Source organism: Tursiops truncatus, chromosome 9 (assembly GCF_011762595.2).
Source record: "Tursiops truncatus isolate mTurTru1 chromosome 9, mTurTru1.mat.Y, whole genome shotgun sequence".
Classification (NCBI taxonomy): Eukaryota; Metazoa; Chordata; class Mammalia; order Artiodactyla; family Delphinidae; genus Tursiops; species Tursiops truncatus.
This window is the reverse complement of record NC_047042.1, coordinates 85,569,614-85,592,375: the sequence shown is the minus strand read 5'-3', so window position 1 is coordinate 85,592,375 and position 22,762 is coordinate 85,569,614. Positions and strand designations below refer to the sequence as shown.

The 22,762-nt window shown below is 39.2% G+C and overlaps 1 protein-coding gene across 3 annotated transcripts in view; it reads left to right on the top strand.

Moving 5' to 3' along the window:
• CHCHD3 (coiled-coil-helix-coiled-coil-helix domain containing 3) overlaps nt 1–22,762 on the top strand; it is a 306,201-nt gene that overhangs the window by 160,255 nt on the left and 123,184 nt on the right. For all 3 annotated transcript variants that reach the window (XM_033863283.2, XM_019922133.3, XM_019922081.2), the window contains exon 5: nt 22,472–22,555. In XM_033863283.2, the coding sequence (XP_033719174.1) occupies nt 22,472–22,555 (84 nt within the window). The remainder of the gene's footprint in view (nt 1–22,471; nt 22,556–22,762) is intronic.

The window sequence follows — 22,762 nt, the reverse complement described above, 5'->3', positions numbered from 1 at the left end:
GCAACTGAGGGGAGGGGAGGGAACTAAAAGAGGGAATTAAATTAATGTTTCATTATTAATTTACTCACATTTGCGTGTATGTTCAATTACTTTGGTCAGATTGGGTTTATGAGTAAACTCACTCATTCCAAAAGTGTTCTGCTGGGCAGTTTAAAGTTTTAAACTCTTAACCTGCTTGGGCCAGTGGGTATAGAGGCAGTTTAGAAAAGAAGGGTTATGCAGAGCCAAAAAACAGCCCCATGAAGTTGGTCCCAAGGCACTGAATCAGAGGGGAGGAGGGCAATGAAAATAATGAAACAATTTGGGCTGCTCCACCCTTGGATACCATGGCCTTCTTATCGGTCCCTTGATCCATCTTCATTCTGATGGTTGCTGGGCACAATAGGACACCATGTAGATAGCCTTGTCCTTTCTACCCATGTGATTTCTGAGACTAGTCTTTGCTGAGCTGTGCCTGAGGGTGAACTTGACCAGCACTCCAGTGATGCTCTGGGGTAGCCCCTGGTTCTGTTTGGATCAGGTGGCAAGTTGCTACTGGCCACTTCCTGGGCTGATAGCCCTTCCCTGATATTGTCCCTGTCAGTACCTGATTCCCAGAGTGTGGCCTGCTTTCTTTCTACCGGCTTCAACTTTGATGTGTTTGTGTAGACACTGGGCATGCCTCTTGGGACTGCTGAGGCACTGCTCTGTGTTTGTGGAGCTCCCATATCCTCCAGCTTTCCTGTCCATTTTCTCCATGCCCTTTTAACTCTTGTTTCTTTATGGCTCAGAATATCTATGCTGTTTTTGGGGCCTAATCTGTGATCACATTGCAGCCCCTTAGTTATTTTCCTTTACTTCTCTTAGTTTTCTGTTTATTTTTTCTTCTGTTTGAATCACTCTTCTTTCACCCATAGCACGTTTTGACAGCCAGGATAGTCTAGAAAACTGTCAGCCAACTCCAATTGATTGGCAGTGCCTGCCTCTAGAACACTGTGTTGGGGAGGACTGTGTAGCCCCATTCAGACTCCGTGAGTCAAGGCATTGATGGCTGAGTGACCTCTGCCATGGGCATGGGAGTCAGGGATGGTGACACACTTGCATCTGTCTGCCATCCTATAGTAGTGTCCTGGACGCACGTAATTGCTAGCCTTCGCTGATCTAGAATACACTGTTACGTTCAGTGTGCTAAAGTAGAGGGGGTCAGGTTGGATCAAGAGAAATGGAAATAGTAAGCTACCTGCTTCGATGCGTTTCTTGGAACAAGAGAGATGGAGAAAATGACACAGACATGTGTAATATTAAATGAGGAGACAGAACTACAAAGGGGGATTTCAGAAATACGCTTTTCTTACCTTTCTCTGTCAAAAATCCAGTCCTTGAAATACCAATAATTCATAAGAATAGAAGGTCGAGGAATAAAGAGCATGCCTTAGTCAAACCTCCCTGTGTCTGTCAGGAACCTGAACCACATAGACAGTGTAGGAGGCAGAGGAAATCTTAGCACTCATCCATCCATCCATCCGCCAAACCTATATGGAATGTCTGTTACATACTTGCCAGGCTCTGGCCATACGACGGTCAGAAGATATATGTCCCACCCCCAAGGAGTTCAGTCTACACATTTTACTTTCATTTTTATAGTTATTTATATGCTTGTGTTATTTCTTGCTTTTTTTTATTTTAGAATTTTATTTATTTTTTTATACAGCAGGTTCTTATTAGTTATCCATTTTATACATATTAGTGTATATATGTCAATCCCCATCTCCCAATTCATCCCACCCACCGCCCCGCCCCCCCAATTCCGGCTTGTGTTATTTCTTGATACAAGTTTTTTTTTACAGGTTAACCTGTATCTGATCATCTTCTCATTCTTGCTCCTGCCCTGTGATGGTTAATTTTATGTGTCCGCTTGACTGGGCTAAAGGATACCCAGGTAGCTAGTAAAAGGTTACTTCTGCATGTGTCTGTGAGGGGAAGGGATGAGCATCCCGGAACGGGTCAGCACGTTTGTTCAGTACACTGAGGAAAGAGGTCTGCCCCCACCTATGTGGGCGGGCATTGTCCAATCAGTTGGGGTCCTGAATGGAACAGAAAGGCGAAGGAAGGGCGAATTGTCTTTCTTCTTGAACTGGGATGTCCATTTCTCTTGTGCTTGAACATTGAAGCTCCTGGTTCTTGGGCCTTCAGCCTCCAGGACCTACACCAGTGCCCCTCCTTGTGTTCTTATACCGTTAGCCTCAGGCCGAGAGTTACACTGTCAGCTTCGCTGCTTCTCAGGCCTACCCCACTGACTTTCCCAGTCCTCCAGTTTGCAGACGGCAGATTGTAGGGCTTCTCAGCTTTCGTAACTGTGTGAGCCAATTCCAGTAACAGATCTCCTCTTTGATATCTATATATCCTATTGGTTCTGTTTGTCTGGAGAAACCTAACACACCCTTAACCAACAGCATTCTATACAATGCCTCATACGTGGGAGTTTCTCCATAGCTATTGCTGAATGAATTGTGTGCTGTAGGCTGCTGGAGCCATGAGAGTTTATAAAAGGGAATGGTCAGTAGAGCCTGGCATGGATGCGTAGAGAAGGTGATAAAGGTAGTTGTGTAATAATGAGGGAGTGGTTGATAAAAGACCATCTTGCCCATTTATTGGCCATGTGATTAGGCCAATTCATTTCACCTCTATGACCCTTTGTGTGTTCTACTGTAAAATGGGGGTGATAATTTTGACAGGGTTTGCCTATTTTACTATTTCTGTCTGTGCTATGCAGTATTCTAGGCATAGCTTTGAGAATTTAATTTAGTCCTGGTATTGTTTTGGGAATTAAGTGATATTAATGTGAAATATTTATAAACTTTTTAAGTGCTATACAATTATTAGTTCTTATTAATCTTTGTTATTTGAAGCAGCTTTCCCCAGACTCCTGAGTTCAGAGATCTATCCCTTTGATCTGTCTTCCATTTTGTTGAATTTTCTCCAGAACCTAAAGGAGCCAACCTGGCCTGGACCCAGCACCCAGGACAAGGGCTTAAGCTTCTGACCCATTTCTTGGGGCATCTAAGCCATCTGTTGAAAAGATTGATCTCTTCATTTTAGGAGAGTCTAGAATTTTAACTTTTCAGCCATGCCTTAGAAACCAAAGTCCTTACATGTTAAAGGATTCTTTTAAGATCAGAAGGCTAGTTAAATCATAAGTTAAAAATGGAATACAGGTTACCTTGATTCACATTTTAAAGGTGGCATACTAAACAACATCTCAGTGAAATATCTGAACAAATATTAAAATTAACATATATATATATAAGACTTACATTTTTTCCCTAAGGTTGGGGATTTTATATAGTAGTCTTGTTTAGGGTAAAGGACTTAAACTTAGTGTCAGACTGTAGCAAATTTGAACTTTTTGATGGAAAGACATTGGTACTGGCCATAAGGAAAACTCTCTGTTATATTTTCCCACGTGATGGCAGCATAATTCTCTCAAATACCAGATTTTCAACCATAGACTGCCACTGGTGGTTAAAGAAAATAATTCCTGTGGTGACTGTAGTTAATAATATCGTATTGTATATTTGAAAGTTGCTAAGAGAGTAGATCTTAAAAGTTCTTATCACAAGGAAAAAAACTTTTGTGTAGCGAAGCATTTTAACTAGACTTATTGTGATCATTGCAATCATTATGTTTTGTACCTGAAACATTATAATATGTCAATTGTACCTCAATAAAAAAAGAAAATAATTACTAATACCTCATTATGTACCCAGTTGTCCTCCTCTTTCATTAATTATATTTTCCTCTTTATTTTAGAGTGTTTGACATCTTACATGTATTTCCACATTACATTGTTTCAGTGGTTATTTCTTCTCAGAGATTTTCCTTGCATGGCTAACAGTATGCATTGTGTTAATTCTTGCATGTTCCCCTGTGTTGTAGAGCATGGTTTGTTCTTTTAGTTTTGTAGTTCGCTCACTAGAATTTCTGCATTTACTTTATTATTTATTTATTCATTTTATTTCATTTTTGGCTGCATCGGGTCTTAGTTGCGACACGTGGGATCTTTCCTTGTGGCGAGCAGGCTCTTTGTTGTGGCGTGCAGGCTTCTCTCTAGTTGTGGCATGTGGGCTCAAGGGTCTGTGGGCTCTGTAGTTGTGGCTCACAGGTTCCAGAGTGCACAGGCTCTGTAGTTTGCAGCACGCAGGCTCTCTAGTTGAGGCGCACGAGCTCAGTAGTTGTGGCACATGGGCTTAGTTGCCCCGTGGCATGTGGGATCTTAGTTCCCTGACCAGGGATCAAACCCAAGTCCCCTGCATTGTGAGGCGAATTCTTTACCACTGGACCATCAGGGAAGTCCCTGTACATTTACTTTAGACAGTATTTAGAAAGTGCTGGTGGAAACATAACTGCCATTCAGCACATGTAGGCCTCTATTATTCACACCTGGATCCTTTCAATCGCCCCCTTAATGGTTTCCCCACTGGCGTTCACCCCTTTCTAATCCGTCCTATACACCAAGATTAATCTTACTAAAATGCTGTTTTCATTGCACTCAGAAACCTTTAGAGGCACCCCGATGGCCTACAGGATGAAGTCCAGACCTCTTAGGCAGACAGTTAAGTCTTCCTGCAGCCCAGTTCCCACTTACTCTCTGGCCCTCATACTGTAATTCCCTCTTCAACTAATAGGCTTGCCGAGGCCTCCTGTCTTCCCTCCTCTGGACCTCTGTTTATTGTCCCCTTTCTTACAGTGGCCTTTGACTCAGTCTCTGCCCATCTACATCCTACTCATCCAGTCTTCAAGTTCCAGTCCAGCTGATCAGATCTTTTATTTCCCTTGCAGCATTCACTGTCCTTATCATATATTATCTTTTAGTATGGTTGGTTGTTTATACAACCTGTGTGCCGCCCTCCACCCCACTTTGTAAATTCTTGAAAAACAGCATTTGTAGACAGGGATGGATTGTTGCTAGTTTTATAGCTCCATATGTAAACTGGAGCTTTAGGATTGTGATTTATGGTCATTGAGTGAGATGCCGGTTATTCATTGTATTCTGCTGTGGCTAGTAGGGTAGTTGGATGATCTTCATAAAATAGGTTTCATTGAGTGCTGTCAAATAAATGAATAGATACATTAAGTTTATTTTGTTCTTCAGATAAGTGAATTATTTTAGCATTTAACTGAACATGTTAGCATGTATATAGGGTTTGCTTTATTCAGAATGCTCCAGGGTCATTTATGGATGGTCGTGAATTGTGAGTAGTCTGCTTGGGTCATGCTGTATGCTTAGTTAGAGCTGACTAAGTTGGTGGCCAGGTCTTTCTATCAAACAAATTGGAACAGTTTCCAAAGTGTTCCAGGAACTCTTTGGAGAATAGACCAATTAACAATCAGGCTCCCTGACTTTAAACTATATTACAAAGCTACAGTAATCAACACAGGATGGTACTGGCACAGAAACAGAAATATAGGTCTATGGTACAGGATAGAAAGCCCAGAGATAAACCCACCCACATATGATCACCTAATTTATGAAAAAGGAGGCAAGAACATACAGTAGAGAAAAGACAGCCTCTCCAATAAGTGGTGCTGGGAAAACTGGACAGCTACGTGTAAAAGGATGAAATTAGAACACTCCCTAACACCATATACAAAAATATACTCAAAATGGATTAAAGACCTAAATGTAAGACCGGACACTATAAAACTCTTAGAGGAAAACATAGGAAGAACCCTCTTTGACATAAATCACAGCAAGATCCCTTTTGACCCACCTCCTAGAGTAATGAAAATAAAAACAAAAATAAACAAATGGGACCTAATGAAACTGAAAAGCTTTTGCACAGCAAAGGAAACCATAAACAAGGTGAAAAGACAACCCTCAGAATGGGAGAAAATATTTGCAAATGAAGCAACTGACAAAGGATTAATCTCCAAAATATACAAACAGCTCATGAAGCTCAATATCAGAAAAACAACCCAATTAAAAAATGGGCAGAAGACCTAAATAGACATTTCACCAAAGAAGACATACACATGGCCAAGAGGCACATGAAAAGCTGCTCAACATCACTAGTTATTAGAGAAATGGAAATCAAAACTACCGTGAGGTATCACCTCACACTGGTCAGAATGGTCATCAAAAAATCTACAAACAGTAAGTGCTGGAGAGGGCGTGGAGAAAAGGGAACTCTCTTGCACTGTTGGTGGGAATGTAAATTGATACAGCCACTATGGAGAACAGTATGGAGGTTCCTTAAAAAACTAAAAATAGAACTACCATACGATCCAACAGTCCCACTACTGGGCATATACCCTGAGAAAACCATAACTCAAAAAGAGTCACATACCACAATGTTCATTGCAGCTCTGTTTACAATAGCCAGGACATGGAAGCAACCTAAGTGTCCATCGACAGATGAATGGATAAAGAAGATGTGGCACATATATACAGTGGAATATTACTCCATAAAAAGAAACAAAATTGAGTTATTTGTACTGAGGTGGATGGACCTAGAGCCTGTCATAGAGTGAAGTAAGTCAGAAAGTGAAAAACAAATACCGTATGCTAACACATATATATGGAATCTAAAGGAAAAAAAAGGTTCTGAAGAACCTAGGGGCAGGACAGGAATAAAGACACAGACGTTGAGAACGGACTTGAAGACATGGGGAGGGGGAAGGGTAAGCTGGGACGAAGTGAGAGAGTGACATTGACATATATGCACTACCAAATATAAAATAGATAGCTAGTGGGAAGCAGCTGCATACCACAGGGAGATCAGCTTGGTGCTTTGTGACCACCTAGAGGGGTGGGATAGGGAGGGTGGGAGGGAGGGAGATGCAAGAGATATGGGGATACATGTATATGTATAGCTGATTCACTTTGTTATAAAGCAGAAACTCACACAACATTGTAAAGCAATTATACTCCAATAGAGATGTTAAAAAAAATCTACAAACAATAAATGCTGGAGAGGGCTTGGAGAAAAGGGAACCCTCTTGCACTGTTGGTGGGAATGTAAATTGATACAGCCACTATGGAGAACAGTATGGAGGTCCCTTAAAAAGCTAAAAATAGAACTACCATATGACCCAGCAATCCCACTACTGGGCATATACCCTGAGAAAACCGTAATTCAGAAGGACACATGTGCCCCAGTGTTCATTGCAGCACTATTTACAATAGCCAGGACATGGAAACAACCTGAATGTCCAAAGATAGATGAATGGATAAAGAAGACATGGTACATATATACAATGGGATATTACTCAGCTGTACAAAGAAATGAAATTGGGTCATTTGTAGAGATGTGGATGGACCTAGAGTCTGTCATACAGAGTGAAGTAAGACAGAAAGAGAAAAACAAGTATCGTATATTAATGCATGTATGTGGAATCTAGAAAAATGGTATAGATGAACCCATTTGTAGGGCATGAATAGAGACGTAGACATAGAGAATGGACATGTGGACATGGGGAGAAGGGAAGGGTGGGACGAATTGGGAGATTAGGTTTGACATAAATACACTACCATGAGTAAAATAGATAGCTAGCGGGAACCTGCTGTATAGCACAGGGAGCTCAGCTCGGTGCTCTGTGAGGACCTAGATGGGTGGGGTGGAGGGGGTAGGAGGGAGGTCCAAGAGGGAGGGGATATGTGTATAAGTATAGCTGATTCACTTCATTGTACAGCAGAAACTAACACAACATTGTAAAGCAATTTTACTCCAATAAAAAAAAAAAGTTTTACGTTGCATTTCATCTCTTGAAGATGCAGGTTACCTCAGGTGACAGAAAGCTCCAACAGGACAAAAGATAGCTGTTTGCAAAGACCAGCTAAGCAGTCTTTTTACACATTCAGCCAGTTCTTCCTTGATCGTGTCTATCATTACTGCTTGTATTCATCTGACACCAGACTAAAAGAATAAAGGAAAAAGATGGGGGGACTTGGGAGGGAATTCCTTCAGAGCTCAAACCAGGCTTGTCAACGGCACAGTGTCTGGTTTTTAATAATCTCATATGCCGTTTGGAGTTTATTATTAGTAAAATATAAACCTATTTCTTAGAACTCTTATATTTTTGGGGAAGATTATGAAATGTCATTTATGCTCTTCTTTCAGAAAAGTGGTGGAGGGGGTTGTTAACTTGCTAAATTTCATTACACTGCTTGTTTTCAGTTTCAGATTAATAGCAGGTGGTAGCCATTTTTTCAAAGCAAATGGGGTGTCTTTTTAGTTCAGTTAGAAAAAAGCACTAATTCTTTACTGTAGCCTGGAATAGTCTGTTCAAGGTGACAAATGGCAAGGATCACAGAACACTTTAAAAAATAGAAAAGCTGGCCAATATTGTAAATTTTTAAAGGACCAATGCTGAGCTTTCAGCAAAATATTTACCATTCTAAATAACTTACACTTCTTGGTATTTATGTTTAACATATATGTCTATTAATTTTAGTGAATATATTTTCATGCAGCTGTTTTGATTTGTGGTCTGTAGTATCTTTGTCCACTTCTGCAGTGCTCATTTCAGATAGTAAATGCCCCTGGAAAGGAATTGCATCTTAGAAGCTCTGTAGATGATCACCTATGCAAATGTAGCTTTTAAACATATATGGATTTTTTTTGGGGGGGGCATCAGTGATGTTAGGTTTGGAATAATAATAATTTTTATTTTGGGATTCATTTTTCTTATTCACAGGCAGGTATTTAAGAGCATCTGAGATACTGTTTAGTATGCCAGTGTTACATGTGAGTCAGGATAACCTATATTCTCTTCTTAACTCATGACTAAGTAGCTTTATGATCTCATGAGAGTAGACCTGTCCCAGAATTAGATCTTTAACATCTGAGGACCTTAGTTTGTTCGTAAGGTATATTCCTGCTTCAAATGTATATGATTCTTTCTCCTTTTGTCTGAGTGTTTTTGGTAACTGATAAATATGGCATCAAATGTCTTTCACGGTTCGTCATTAAGATCATCATTTTTCGAGTACTTGGTTTTAGTGGCTTTGAGAATGGGGGTCACTTTCCTCTGAGCTGCAGTCTGATCACTTAACTTCTCAGTCTGAACTGTTGCTAGGAGCTTTCTAGCATCTGATCAAATGATGGATGAATGAAAATTATACTCACAGGAGGATGATTGTTAAGCCAGAAAGATAATATATAATTAAAATGATAGCCATAACCGTAAAGCAGGCTGGATATCATGTCAAATAGTTAATAACATTCTGACTTCCCAGCAGGCAAAACCAAATCAAAGTTACAAGGTTGCTTTTTATTTCTTGGGTCCAGACCTACGGGTGGGGTCTGCTTAATGAGCTCTAGTGGGAAGGGTCAGAAACTGTTTCATGACACAACTCTTCCGGTTACAGAATTCAGGGAAGTCTCTTGTCTGCAGCTGTTTCCTAAACTATAAGAATAAACGGATAAGTAAGCATATTAATAAACAAAGTGGGTGTAGTGGGGCTTTATAATGTGATTTCATTGCTGTGTTTGTGAGGCTTTTCTAATGTGATTATGTAGTTTTAGGTCTTTAAAAGTGATATAGGATGTTAAAAATTATACATTGACATTTTGGTTATGTCTGTTTTTGAGTTTCTTGTTAGCAGACCTCTGGTGAAAGGTACTCCCCAGTGTGCCAAGGAATTCTGGAATTTGTGTTTCCAGAGTTCTCTGCTTCATATGGTCCTTCCACACCAGTATACAAATAAGGATGAGAACAAAGCTGAGCCTGAGCTAGCTAGGCTTGATGAATGAGTCAGAAAGAGGTCTGATTCAGCATGGCCCCTGTGCTGGGCAGTAATGGCGGTTTGTTCCTACTTCTGCAGCCAGCTCCAGGAACCGAAGTGGATTATTTACATCCTCTTCTGTGTACTCCTCTGCTTTCCAGATGGATGGTTCATGGTTTGGGTTCATTCTCTTCTTTCCATTCCCCTCTAGGACTTCTTTTCCTTCTTGCTTTGTGCAAGCTTGAGTTTATCAGTAGTTATTCCCACAGTCTCATCTCTCAAGCTCATTTCCTTGGTCAGTTAAACTGGAGACTTCGTACAGAGGCTAAACATTTTATGTATGTATGCGTATATGTATATTGAAGCATAGTGGATTTACAATAGCGTGTAAGTTTCAGGTGTACAGGACAGTGATTCATTTATACGTATATATAAATTTTTTAAAGATTCTTTCCCCTTATAGGTTATTACATAATATTGAGTATAGTTCCCTGTACTATACAGTAGGACCTTGTTGGTTATCTGTTTATACATAATAGTGTATACATGTTAATCTCAGCCTCCTAATTTATCTCTCCCCCCACCCCACTTTCCATGGTAACCATGACTTTGTTTTATGTGTCTGTGAGTCTCTTTCTGTTTTGGAAATAAGTTCATTTTCTGTTTTGGAAATAAGTTCATTTATGTCTTTTTTTTTCCTTTTAGATTCCACATGTAAGTGATATCATATGATATTTGTCATTTTCTGTCTGACTTCACTTAGTATGATACTCTAGGTCCATCCATGTTGTTGCAAATGACATGATTTCATTCCTTTTTTCATGGCTGAGTAGTATTCCATTGTATATATACACTGCGTCTTCTTTATCCATTCATCTGTCAACTTCATATAGAAGTTCATATAGAGGCTAAAGATTTTAAAAAATCCCCTCATTATCAGGTTTGGGGGAAAATGGATGTCTTGAAGGGCCAAGCACTCCTTCATACTTTCATTACCAGTGCCCATTGCTGAGGATATTTTAAAATATAATTTTTATCCTTCTAATACTTTTCCAGTTACAGTTTTTCCTTGGTGTACAGTGGCGTTACATCATATTTAAGGATTTAGTTTTAACATCAGCATGTGAATTTTATTTGCCAGTTATATCTTAATAAGCCTAAAAAAAAATCCACATGTGAAGCAAAGATTCCCTTTGTTAACATTTACTCTTAAGAGTCCAGCATTGCTATCTTTCTCCCATTATCGGGTCGGTAGGTTTCTTTGGTTAAGCACTAGATGAAGTGTTGGCTTTCAGTTAAGGATTTTGCGAATGACAACTACCTTGAACCGCTAGCATTTCATTCACTGGGAAGAGTTGTTGGGGCATGCAGTACATGAGACAGGCCGAGAGTAGAGCTGGCCCAGGCTTGTGGGATGGGTAAGATCCTGCACACTACTTGAACTTTTTTCACTCGCCTCTTTAACCTGAGTAGTTGGAGTTGCATAAGCTAAGTGTGCATGTGATGTAGTTCCACTGTACTGTCTTCTTTAAAGCACCATAAATGAGATGAGGATGTCCAATATCCTTTTCTTTTTTTTTAATTTATTTTTATTAATTTATTTTTTATTTTTGGCTGCGTTGGGTCTTCGTTGCTGTGTGTGGGCATTCTCTAGTTGTGGTGAGTGGGGCTACTCTTCGTTGCTGTGCGCAGGCTTCTCATTGCGGTGGCTTCTCTTGTCGCGGAGCGTGGGCTCAGTAGTTGTGGCTCGCGGGCTCTAGAGTGCAGGCTCAGTAGTTGTGGCACATGGGATTAGGTGCTCCGCGGGATGTGGGATCTTCCTGGACCAGGCTCGAACCTGTGTCCCCTGCATTGGCAGGCGGATTCTTTTTTTTTTTTAAATTATTTATTTTTGGCTGCGTTGGTTCTTTGTTGCTGCACGTGGGCTTTTCTCTATTTGCAGTGAGCGGGGGCTACTCTTTGCTGCGATGCGCGGGCTTCTCATTGTGGTGGTTTCACTTGTTGCGGAGCTTGGGCTCTAGGTGCGTGGGCTTCAGTAGTTGTGGCACGCGGACTCAGTAGTTGTGGCACATGGACTTAGTTGCTCCGCGGCATGTGGGATCTTCCCGGACCAGGGCTCAAACCCATGTCCCCTGCATTGGCAGGCAGATTCTTAACCACAGTGTGGCAGGTGGATTCTTAACCACTGGACCACCAGGGAAGTCCCCAGTATTGTGAACATAGTCATTTCTTGAAAATGAGAGCTAGTGGGATTTGGTTTAGCAGCAGTGAATTGAACTTGTTTTAGAAAGTGGCCCATTTCACTGTCCATCTTACCTTTTTGAATTGGTAACATTCAATGGCTTATAACACCAATCTGTTCTGCAACTGAATTTGATAATAAAAGCCCCTTCCTGCTCTCAGTCCTTATAATCACACAGTAGTTTTATTGAATATGGCCCTTCTTACCATGTTTTCCCCTTTCAATTATAATTCTTATCCTTAAAGTTTCTGAGCTTACTGTATCTGATACAGAGTCCTTATTTGTTTACTTTATAGAACTTGGGCTTCTGGAACTTTGATTTCTATGCAGTTGCTGAATTTAATTACACATGGTCTTTAAGACTTGATGCCTGTTTGCATTCCATAGACATTTAGGAGCTAAAGCTAGTCTCATTAGAGAAGATAAAAACTGCATATTTGAGAAGTCTGAATCCCTAGCAGTTCATTTCACTTTTGCCTCAGCACTTACTTACTGTTCTTAGGTGCTGAGTATCGTGATGGGTGTTCTTTTTTTAAATGGCTGTTGGGAGAGGAGCATAGAATATGACACTGAGCTGATGAGGTGATATGTTTCAGCACCTTTCATGTTGAAATTTCATGTTGAAATATCACGTTGCTTTGTAATGTGAAACTTGTAAATTTTAATGGAATCATAACATGCCTGTTCTTAGGAATGTTCTATAAAATATTTAACAAAAGGTCTGGCATTGTCACTGCCCAGGCAGAGCAAATGTGAAACAACCAGTGCCAGTGCTTGTCAGTTCTGCCTGAACTGAACGTCGGTTACATGGATTCATAATCTTATGTTATATGGGCATTGATTCTCTTTTTAGAGAGCCATACAAAAGCCAGGACCTATGTACCTGTTTTGTGTTTTTCTTACTTAGTTCAAAAAGAATGAATTAAGACTTCCAATTTCTTCTCACTGGGATATGATTAACTACCTTACATACATGTGAGCCACTCTCATTGCTTTATCTACATTATACCTTTGCAGGCAGCCCTACAACCAGGTTATAACGTCAGCAAGTCTCCAGCCCTGTTCTACAATACATGCAGACATTTACTCAACAAAAATTTATTTGCAAGCAGGTACAAAATGGTTCATATAATCTGTCCTGTAAAACTCAGTGAAGTCCCAGTTGTCTCTTCTTTTAAGTGCTCTTTTCAGGGAAGGGTCACCTGAGGCAGAGGAGGCTGTTTCTAGTTGGCCTTAGACAGCCAGCAGCCCTCTTAGACCAGTGGTTCTCAGCAGGGGGAATTTTGCCTCCTGGGGGACTTTTGGTAAAGTCTGGAAGCATTTTTGGTTTTCATAGCTTGTGGGGGCAGTCCTACAGGCATTATAGAGGCCAGGTACGCTGCTAAACGTTCTGATGCACAGGACAGCTCTCCCCAGTAAGGAGTGATCTGGCCCAAAGTAGCAGTGGTGCCAAAGGTGAGAATCTCTGCCGTAAACCAAAGGCTGCACACAAGACTGTTGAGAGATCAAGCCTGAGGCACCCTCCCTATAGTTGAAGCTACAGGCCTTGTTCTCATCGCCTTGAATATTCTCATAACTTCTTCACACAGCAGGTGTAGGAGTATCTTTATAATATGTTAGCTAACTCTTATATCTTTTCCATAGTTTTCATTTTACTGATAGAACATCTAACATTTATCATGCTAGTTAACGAACCATTTTCGCTAATAAAATCTTATTTCCAACAGTCACTGTGCTAACTGGCAAAACATTGTTGTTGATCAAGACATGGATGAGTGAAGCCCTAGTTGTAGCAACCCCTACTTTTTGAGCTTCCAAATTTGAATTTCCGATAAGAATACTTGCTGATTGCTTCTGGATTGTGCATTCTTGACTAATATGCGGGCAGCACCTATTCCAGAGCTTAATCTAAGTAATGTATACGCATACTATCACACTGAGTATGCTGTAGTACTTTGAAGTAAATCTCACATCCTGTGACAGATTTGTTTCCCAGAAGCTGTCTACTTACCTCTCCTACAATCTCTTCCCCTCGATGCACTTAATTTCCTTTTGGCTACCCTGTCCTGAGTGTTTCCTTTGTGGAAGAGAGAGGAGTAAATCTCTTTTCTTATCCTCGAGAGTCTAAAGTTGAGGACAGGAACAGTGGGTAAGTAAACATGTATAATACAAAACAAAGTCAAAAACAGATACCCCAAGAGATATGTGGAAAAGTTTTATTAGGTGTAAAAGTGTGAGAGGCAGCAGGGTTATGACATGGCAAAAACCACATGAAGGAAGAACATTCAAAAGGAGTTTTGGAGCTTGGGTAGGGGTCTGGACTGGGTCAGTGCATGGTCACCTGGTGATGTAGCAGTGCTAAAATGGGCATCCAGTTCTCCTGACTCCCCACCAAGTGGATTTCCGAGTACGTCATAGTGCTAGTAAGTTCTGAATTACACTGGAAAGCTGGAGAAGTAAATATATGGTTTAAAAATGTTTTTTTCTTTCTAAAGCTATAGAAGAAAGCTTGTAAAATTGTTTCTGATTTCATCTAGCACTTGGTTTTGCTGCTTTTGTCAAGTAGCACAATGTGCACAAATGTTATGAGAGAACTACTGGAAAAATTTAAAGCAAAGTACCACTACGTCGCTTTCTGTTCTAATTTATGTACCTGACAACCTCCTCACTTCATCGTTGGTTTACTTTTTTTCTAAAAGGAACATTTATTTATTGATTGATTTTTGGCTGTGTTGGGTCTTCGTTGCTGCTTGTGGGCTTTCTCTAGTTGTGGCAAGTGGGGGCTACTCTTCATTGCGGTGCATGGGCTTCTCATTGTGGTGGCTTCTCTTGTTGCGGAGCATGGGCTCTAGGTGTGCGGGCTTTAGTAGTTGTGGCATGCGGGCTCAGTAGTTGTGTCTTGCGGGCTCTAGAGCACACGCTCAGTAGTTGTGGCACATGGGCTTAGTTGCTCCGCGGCATGTGGGATCTTCCCAGACCAGGGATCGAAGCTGTGTCCCCTGCGTTGGCACACTGTGCCAACAGGCAAGTCCTACTTTTTTTTTTTTTTTTTCTTTTTTTTTGCGATACGCGGGCCTCTCACTGTTGTGACCTCTCCCGTTGCAGAGCACAGGCTCCAAACGCGCAGGCTCAGCGGCCATGGCTCACGGGCCCAGCCGCTCCACAGCATGTGGGATCTTCCCAGACCGGGGCACGAACCCACGTCCCCTGCATCGGCAGGCGGACTCTCAACCACTGCGCCACCAGGGAAGCCCAAGTCCTACTTTTTTAATTTGAAAAACCACCTGTCTTTGCCTCTGCTCTCTTTTCAAGAGAATAGGCAGATATGCCCCCAAATTGCAGGGGACATATTCGATAGGCTGTTTCCAGTAAGTTATCAGTATGAAAAAGCTGACATATGGACCAGGGTCTTGAAGCTCTTTATGGGAAGACAAAATAAGCCAAAACAAATGGACTTGATCAAATCCTGGGGGTTTGGATGTGACTTTCAGACTTCGGATCAAGAAGTCTTTTGGAAGAATGGTGTTTATCTTTCATCTTTTGGCCTGTATTCAACTTCCATCAGGTCTTACTGTGTTAGTGGACATAATATTTCAGGCTGGGGTTTGCTCATAGCTTGTGCTTAATGCCTCTAAGTAGTCATTGAAAATTATGCTAAAGTTGATAATAGGATGGGCATCGTTCAGGTGCACGTAGATGAGTTACCCTTTTGAAGGTCACCTTCTGGTGTAGTTTGGAAAACAGTGCTTTGAGTATAAGTCTTTGTTTATTAAGGCCACTTGATAAAGGCTCAGTGAACCCTATGTAATTTCTAATTTGTAACAAAACTCTAGTATTCAGCTAATTGAATACATGGCCACTTTAGTTATTTTGTTACACTAATTGATATTCACAGTGATCATGTCTGTTCCTTCTAAATGTAGTATTACCGTATAAGTTTATGGTTCAACCCCTTTGGATATTTCCATTCTTTCTCTCTGTTACATGTCAGCATAATAATTTTATTTCGTTTGTGTTGTGGTTTATATGTAGTTCGGACACAGAGTAAAGCTCTTTTCCCTGCTCTTACTTGCCTGTTTGAGTTGATAGATAGGTTGATTTTCGCCTACCACAGATTATCCATATGATTGTGAAAGAGTAAATCTTTCCCAGTTCATTATATGTGTGTTTCAGATTTGTTATAAGCTTTAGAACTATAGGAAGTGTAGTTATAGGGATTTCCTATTTAGATTGATTTAGAGTTGTTACCTTTTCTCAATCCTAGTAATTTCTGGCTTCATAACATCATTCCATGGAAAATTGAGCTGATACCTGCTTTTTATTCTACCTTGAGCTATTAAAATTGAGCACTGGCACTTCAAGAAACTTTGTCATTTAAAATGTACAAGCTTTCCTGTAGCACAGAATCTTCCCTTACGTGCTTTGTACTTGATGTGCGAAGTAACAGTACTGCCTCTGAGCAGTGCTGTGCACCCTGTACCATATCTCAGTCCCCAGGAGCAGCCAGGCATAAGAGGGCTGAGTTAACATGCCAAAAAGTTGTTGCTATGAAGACTTCTCTAGGAACGTACGTGGAAGGGTACCTGGAAAGCTACCTTTATTGTCGTAGACGTAATCCCACTTTTTACTTCTCTTGCCCTCATTATGTCCTTTGTTGTAAACACCTTCAGGTCTCTTCTGAAAAGAGGCAAATCTTTAAGGAAATAAATACGTGTTGTGTACTTCAGTTTGAATCTGCTACCAACACTGAATGAAAACATCAAAATGTTTATGTGTTGCGTTTCTTAGAACTTAATTTCCTTATTTTCCTTCTCTTGTATATGGGATGCTCTTGTTTTTCATAATGATCCACTTAGGCATTTTCTGTCATGTTTTCAAGCCCAATCACGTTATCCCAAATCTAACAGGATCTGAAAACTAATGAGTATACATTGCCTCCTAGGAGGAATAGCAAACAGGAGGCGGGTGGAAACTTTTTATATCCATTTTTTCCCCTAAGAAACGATTCTGCTACAACAGTGAATAATGTTTTAATCCTCTTTGTTTTCATTTGTTCATGTACAGTGATTCCATGTCTGTTAGAGTTATACATGGAGGTTTTATTCCTTGCAGTTGGTTTACCGCTTTTTCTTAAGTTGCGTGTGACTCTCCATCCTCCGCAGCTATTAGCTTAGTCAGTGTATCCCAGGCTTATGTAACTTTCAGGATTCATTTGTGTGACTTTCCCTCCCAGCCTCACATTAACTGTTTCAAAGCAATGTGCCACTGAGGTGTTGTGGCCATCTTTCTTGCTCTGTTATTGTCCCCAGTAGATCTCAGACTATTGATTCTGTTGACAGTCTAGGGAGAGATTTGTGTTGTTAGCCTGTGGTTGGGTGTTTTCAGGGCTTTGGATGTATTTCCTCTTCAGTATGCATATCTGACCTTTTGGCATGTTGCTTTAAAAAAAATTCCAAGGATTTATGTCTTAGAAAAGTGAATATGGATATTTCTGCATATCCTTTATTTAGATTGTAATCAGCCTCTCAAAATTAAATTTGGTGGTTGGTGTAGTCCATATTAGGCTGAAGCAGTATACTTGTGGTGTTGGATTCTTAGTGTTTTCTAAATAGCTGTAATAGAATATCTGTTACGTTTTCTTTGCTTAAAAAAAGAAATCTCACTGTGCAACTATATGTGAACAAAAGCAACATTATTTAGTGAAAATGTTCTAAGAACCATGGTGGGCAATGTCATGCATTTAATGGGGGAGAGAATCAAGTGCTAACACATTAAGCATTTAGTAAGTAAAATTTCCATGCTATAAATAACTGTTCAAGTTGTTAAATTTTTTTGGTTGTTAATATAATCGCTGAATCACTCACTCTTACAGCTTTTGTACCATGTTATGTTTCCATCTGATAGTCAAGGGTAAATGTATGTGATATGTTTAAAAAATATTTTTTTGATTAAAGAAGTATAACTTTGTTATAGAAATTTTGGAAAATAGAGAATGGTCTAAGTAAGAAAACTATCCCACTATGCGTATCGTATCCACTGTTAACATCTTAGCGTACATTACACTTTTTCTGTGTCTACATAACTTGCCCTGTCCTTCCCTTCTGTCCCCTACCCCTGTTTATTAACCAAAATTAGGAACTCAGTGTACATGGTAATTTGTGACCATTCTCCCCCCCCTTTAATATTTTGAGTTAAAAAATCAATTACTCTATTAAAACATTATTTTTTAATGGCTCTCAATGTTTAATCATTATGGCTAGACTGAAATCTTTATAATAAATATCCTGTTGTTGGACCATATCTTATTTACACAGACCTCTGTTGTTCCCACTTTTTTGTTGCTTTAAATAACGTTGGCTGCATTTTCTTAGCTATGTTTGTGTGCTTTTCTTAATATTTCCTAGGATTAAATGCCTAGAAGTGAAATTGGCTAACTGATAAGCAAATTAACAGTAGTAGAGATATACACACACACGTCCATATATTTATATAGTTGTTTTTATAAATTTTAATATGCCTTATTTGGATCGACTTAAAATTTTTATACAGTTAAATTCATTCTTTGTGATATACAGTTGTTTGAGTTTTGACAGATGTATGCACTTATCTAACCACCACCATGATCAAGAAGCAGAATAGTTCCCTCACCTCAAAAAATTACCTCCTTTGTCTTTTGACTACAAAGTGTGTTTATTTTTAATATGGAAAATATAAAGAAAAATAATTGGAAACTATCCATAAGCTTACCACCCTGCTATAACTTCTGTTGAATATCCTTCTGGTCTTTGTTTTTTTCTTCTTCCCTACAAAAAAAGACATCATACTGTCCTTTCTGTTTATAGTCTTTTTCTTACTTAGTATATTTTGAGTATATTTTAATTTAACTGTTAGATTGGTTTTTTTGTGGGTTTTTTTGTCTTTTTTTTGGCTGCGTTGGGTCTTTGTTGCTGCATGCGGGCTTTCTCTAGTTGTGGAGAGCGTCAGCTGCTCTTGGTTGAGGTGCCCAGCCTTCTCATTGCGGTGGCTTCTCTTGTTGTGGAGCACGGGCTCTAGGTGCGTGGGCTTCAGTAGTTGATGCACACGAGCCCTAGAGCGCACGGGCTCAGTAGTTTTGGCACATGGGCTTATTTGCTCTGCGGCACGTGGGATCTTCCCAGACCAGGGATCAAACCCGTGTTTCCTGCATTGGCAGGTGGATTCTTAACCACTGTGCCACCAGGGAAGTCCCTAGATTGGTTTTTGTTTTTGTTTCTTTGCAATTCTAAATAAACTTACCATGAATATCTTTGCATGTTGCCATAATTACTCAAGTCCTAAAAGTGGAGTGTTTAGATCTCAGTGCATATGTACAGTTTTCAAACTTATTTACATTTTGTCAAATGGATTTTTAAAATACTTGTGCCAGTTTACATTCTGACACACAGTGTCTTGAAGAGCATGTTTTTCCTGTATCCTGGGCAATCTTATTTTTATATTTTTAAATTTTATAGATGAATTATGGAATTTTGTTATTTTCATTTTTTGATTTCTTGTGGGGTTGGTTTTTTTTTTAATGTGTTTATTATTTACCGTTTTGTGTGACTTGCCAGTCTATGTCATTTGCATGTTTCTCTCTTGGCTCTTCTGGGGAGCGGGGTGGGGTGGAGGGCTTATTTTTTAAGTGCTCTATACGTTAGTAACACTAATTTCACAGTTAGAGGTTGGTATTTCTTTGTCATTTGCTTATTCATTTTATTTAATGTTTTTTATTTAATGGAAGTTCTCATAAATCCATTCTTTTGCATTTCCTTTATATTTTGGAGTTGAATTTAGAAAGATTTGTGTTGAATTTAGATTTAGATTTGTGTTGATTTGTGTTGAATTTAGAAAGATCTTTTCTCTTTAGATCATATAGTCATGCATATTTTCTTCACGCGTAACTTTATCAAAAATTCTTTCTCCATTTACTTTTTCTTTTATATTCCTGACAGACTAGTGAGGTTTTTACTGTGCTGTATCAGGGAGTCATAGATTATGTACTTGCATATACATGTATTTTTATCTAACCTCAATATTTTGTTTTTTAATTATTCCAAGCACCATGAACTTTTCATTGAAATCTTCTATTCACACTGTAATAGCACAGTCACATTTAAATGTGTGCCAAGTTTAAACAAGTCCTCTTATTTTTTTCCCCATTGCTGTCTTCCCCCCCCCCCCCAGTTTATTTATTTATTTATTTATTTTTTGCTGTGTTGGGTCTTCGTTTCTGTGCAAGGGCTTTCTCTAGTTGTGGCAAGCGGGGCCACTCTTCATCGCGGTGCGCAGGCCTCTCACTATCGCGGCCTCTCTTGTCGCGGAGCACAGGCTCCAGACGCGCAGGCTCAGCGGCCATGGCTCACGGGCCTAGCCGCTCCGCGGCATGTGGGATCTTCCCAGACCAGGGCTCAAACCCGTGTCCCCTGCATTGGCAGGCAGAGTCTCAACCGCTGCGCCACCAGGGAAGCCCCTCATTGCTGTCTTTGATGTGCATATTAGATACTATCTATCAGATTTCTTGGTTGACATTAGGGGAAAAAATAAGTACTTACATTGTTAAATAACTGTTTTTTTGTTTTTAACATGCTGCAGGATATTGAAGTCAAAGTAAGTAGCAAAACAATGACCTACAACAAACGAACCAATGGGTTCACCTAAATTAAGCATATAGTGACAGTCACCCTTACACCGGTTGAGCCAGGTGACCCTTGATCATGTTGCAAAGAAAATATGGCACAAAAATGGGAATGCCAAAATATATACTTCTGTTATTTCTTAAAGCTACTAGTCAGGCATGTATTCAACATTCATTGAACAAAAAATATGTTAAAAACTTTTCTAACATGGAGTATTGTAGGGAGTTCTCTTCTCCTCGAGATAAAGGTACTTAAACATAATAAAAATAGAAACAACAGTTTAAGAAATGTATTTTTTCATTCTCCTCCAGTTTTATTGAGATATAATTGACATACAGCACTGTATAAGGTTAAGGTGTACAGCATAATGATTGACTTACATCATCATGACCACAAGAAGTTTAGTGAACATCCATCATCTCATATAGATACAACATTAAAGAAATAGAAAAAAAAATGCTTTTCCTTGTGAACTCATAGGATTTACCCTCTTACGAACTTTCATTTATAAGGTAGAGCAGTATTAATTATCTTATCATGTTGGACATTACATTCCTAATATTAATTTATCTTACAACTGGAAATTTGTACCTCTTTACTACCTTCGTCTAATTCCCCCTCCCCCCCTCCCTTCATCTCTGGTAGTCACAAATATGATCTCTTTTTCTATGAGTCTTTTTGTTCGTTTGTTTTTGAAGTATAATTGACATAAAACACTGTTAGTTCCTGGTGCACACCATAGTGATTCGATATTTCTGTACATTACAAAATGATCACCATAATAAGTCTAGTTGCCATCTGTCACCATACAAAGATATTAACTAATTATAGACTACATTCCCCACACGGTACATTTCACATTTGTGAATCATTTATTTTGTAACTGAAAGTTTGCCTCTTAATCTCCCTCACCTATTTCTCTCCTCCCCACACCCCTCCCCTCTGACAGTCTGTTTCTTCTCTGTATCTATGACTCTGTTTCTGTTTGGCTATGTTTGTTCATTGTTTTGTTTTTTAGATTCCACATATAAGTGAAATCATACAATATTTCTCTTTTTCTGTGTGCCTTATTTTACTTAGCATAATACCCTCTAGGTACATCCATGTTGTTCCAAATGGCAAGATTTCAAAGAAATGCATTTTTAAATTTAGCTTGAAAAACATTCAAAAGTAAGCATCTTTATCATTATTTTTTTCAAGAATAAATATTTTATTACTGGATTTTTAATTTTGTAAAAAGAAAATCTTATAAATTAGAAGTGGGATAACTAAGAGTTTAAAAATTACTTTTATTATTTTATTAATTATTTAAAATTATTCAAATAAACAAATACAATAGTTTTTGCCCTTTTCGCCAAAGATAGCTACTTCATTAAAAAGGAGGTAGACCAATACATGTGTTTATATGCTGGTTGTACTGGGTAGTTTAAGGGTTCTCAAACGTTAAGGTTGATGTACAAAATCTTATATAGGCGTTTTCTTGTGGTTATCGCTCCAGAAAGATGGTTAATAACCACGTGTATTATACCTGGAATAAAATCAAAGTCTTATTGTGCAAAATATTAATCCTTGAAATTACTCTTCGAAAGAGAAGTTAAATAAAACTGTCTGTGCTGTATTCTGACATTATCAAAAACACTTGGACAAAGTAGGACACAGCTGTTACAGTTAACAACAAGTGCAATGCAGACTCATTCTTTACATTTAGATGCAGCAGTCCTCATCTTATTAATGTTTTTTTCTATGGCAGAGACCTAATAGATTGCAAAAATCTTCATCTTTGAATACTTATTTCTAATGCAGTTTATACTTCTGCTTTGCTGTTACTGCTTTTTCTTCATATAGTATATTCTTCATTTCTTTTTTTAGGCTAAGCAGCTGGAAGAGAAAGATCGAGTGATAAAGAAGCAGGATGCATTCTACAAAGAGCAGCTGGCTAGACTGGAGGAGAGGGTATGACTATTTCTTGTCAGTGATTCTCTTCTTTTACCACATTTGCGGTGTTCCCATGTATATATTTAAAAATCAGTACATTAGCACTGTAACTGCTTTGTCTCATTAAAAAGTGGCCGGGAAATGAAGACGCCAAGTGTGCAGATCGTTCTTGAAGATAATGTCATTTTTACTTCGGTAGTTTTGCGTATTGTTGTGTTGTTTGTT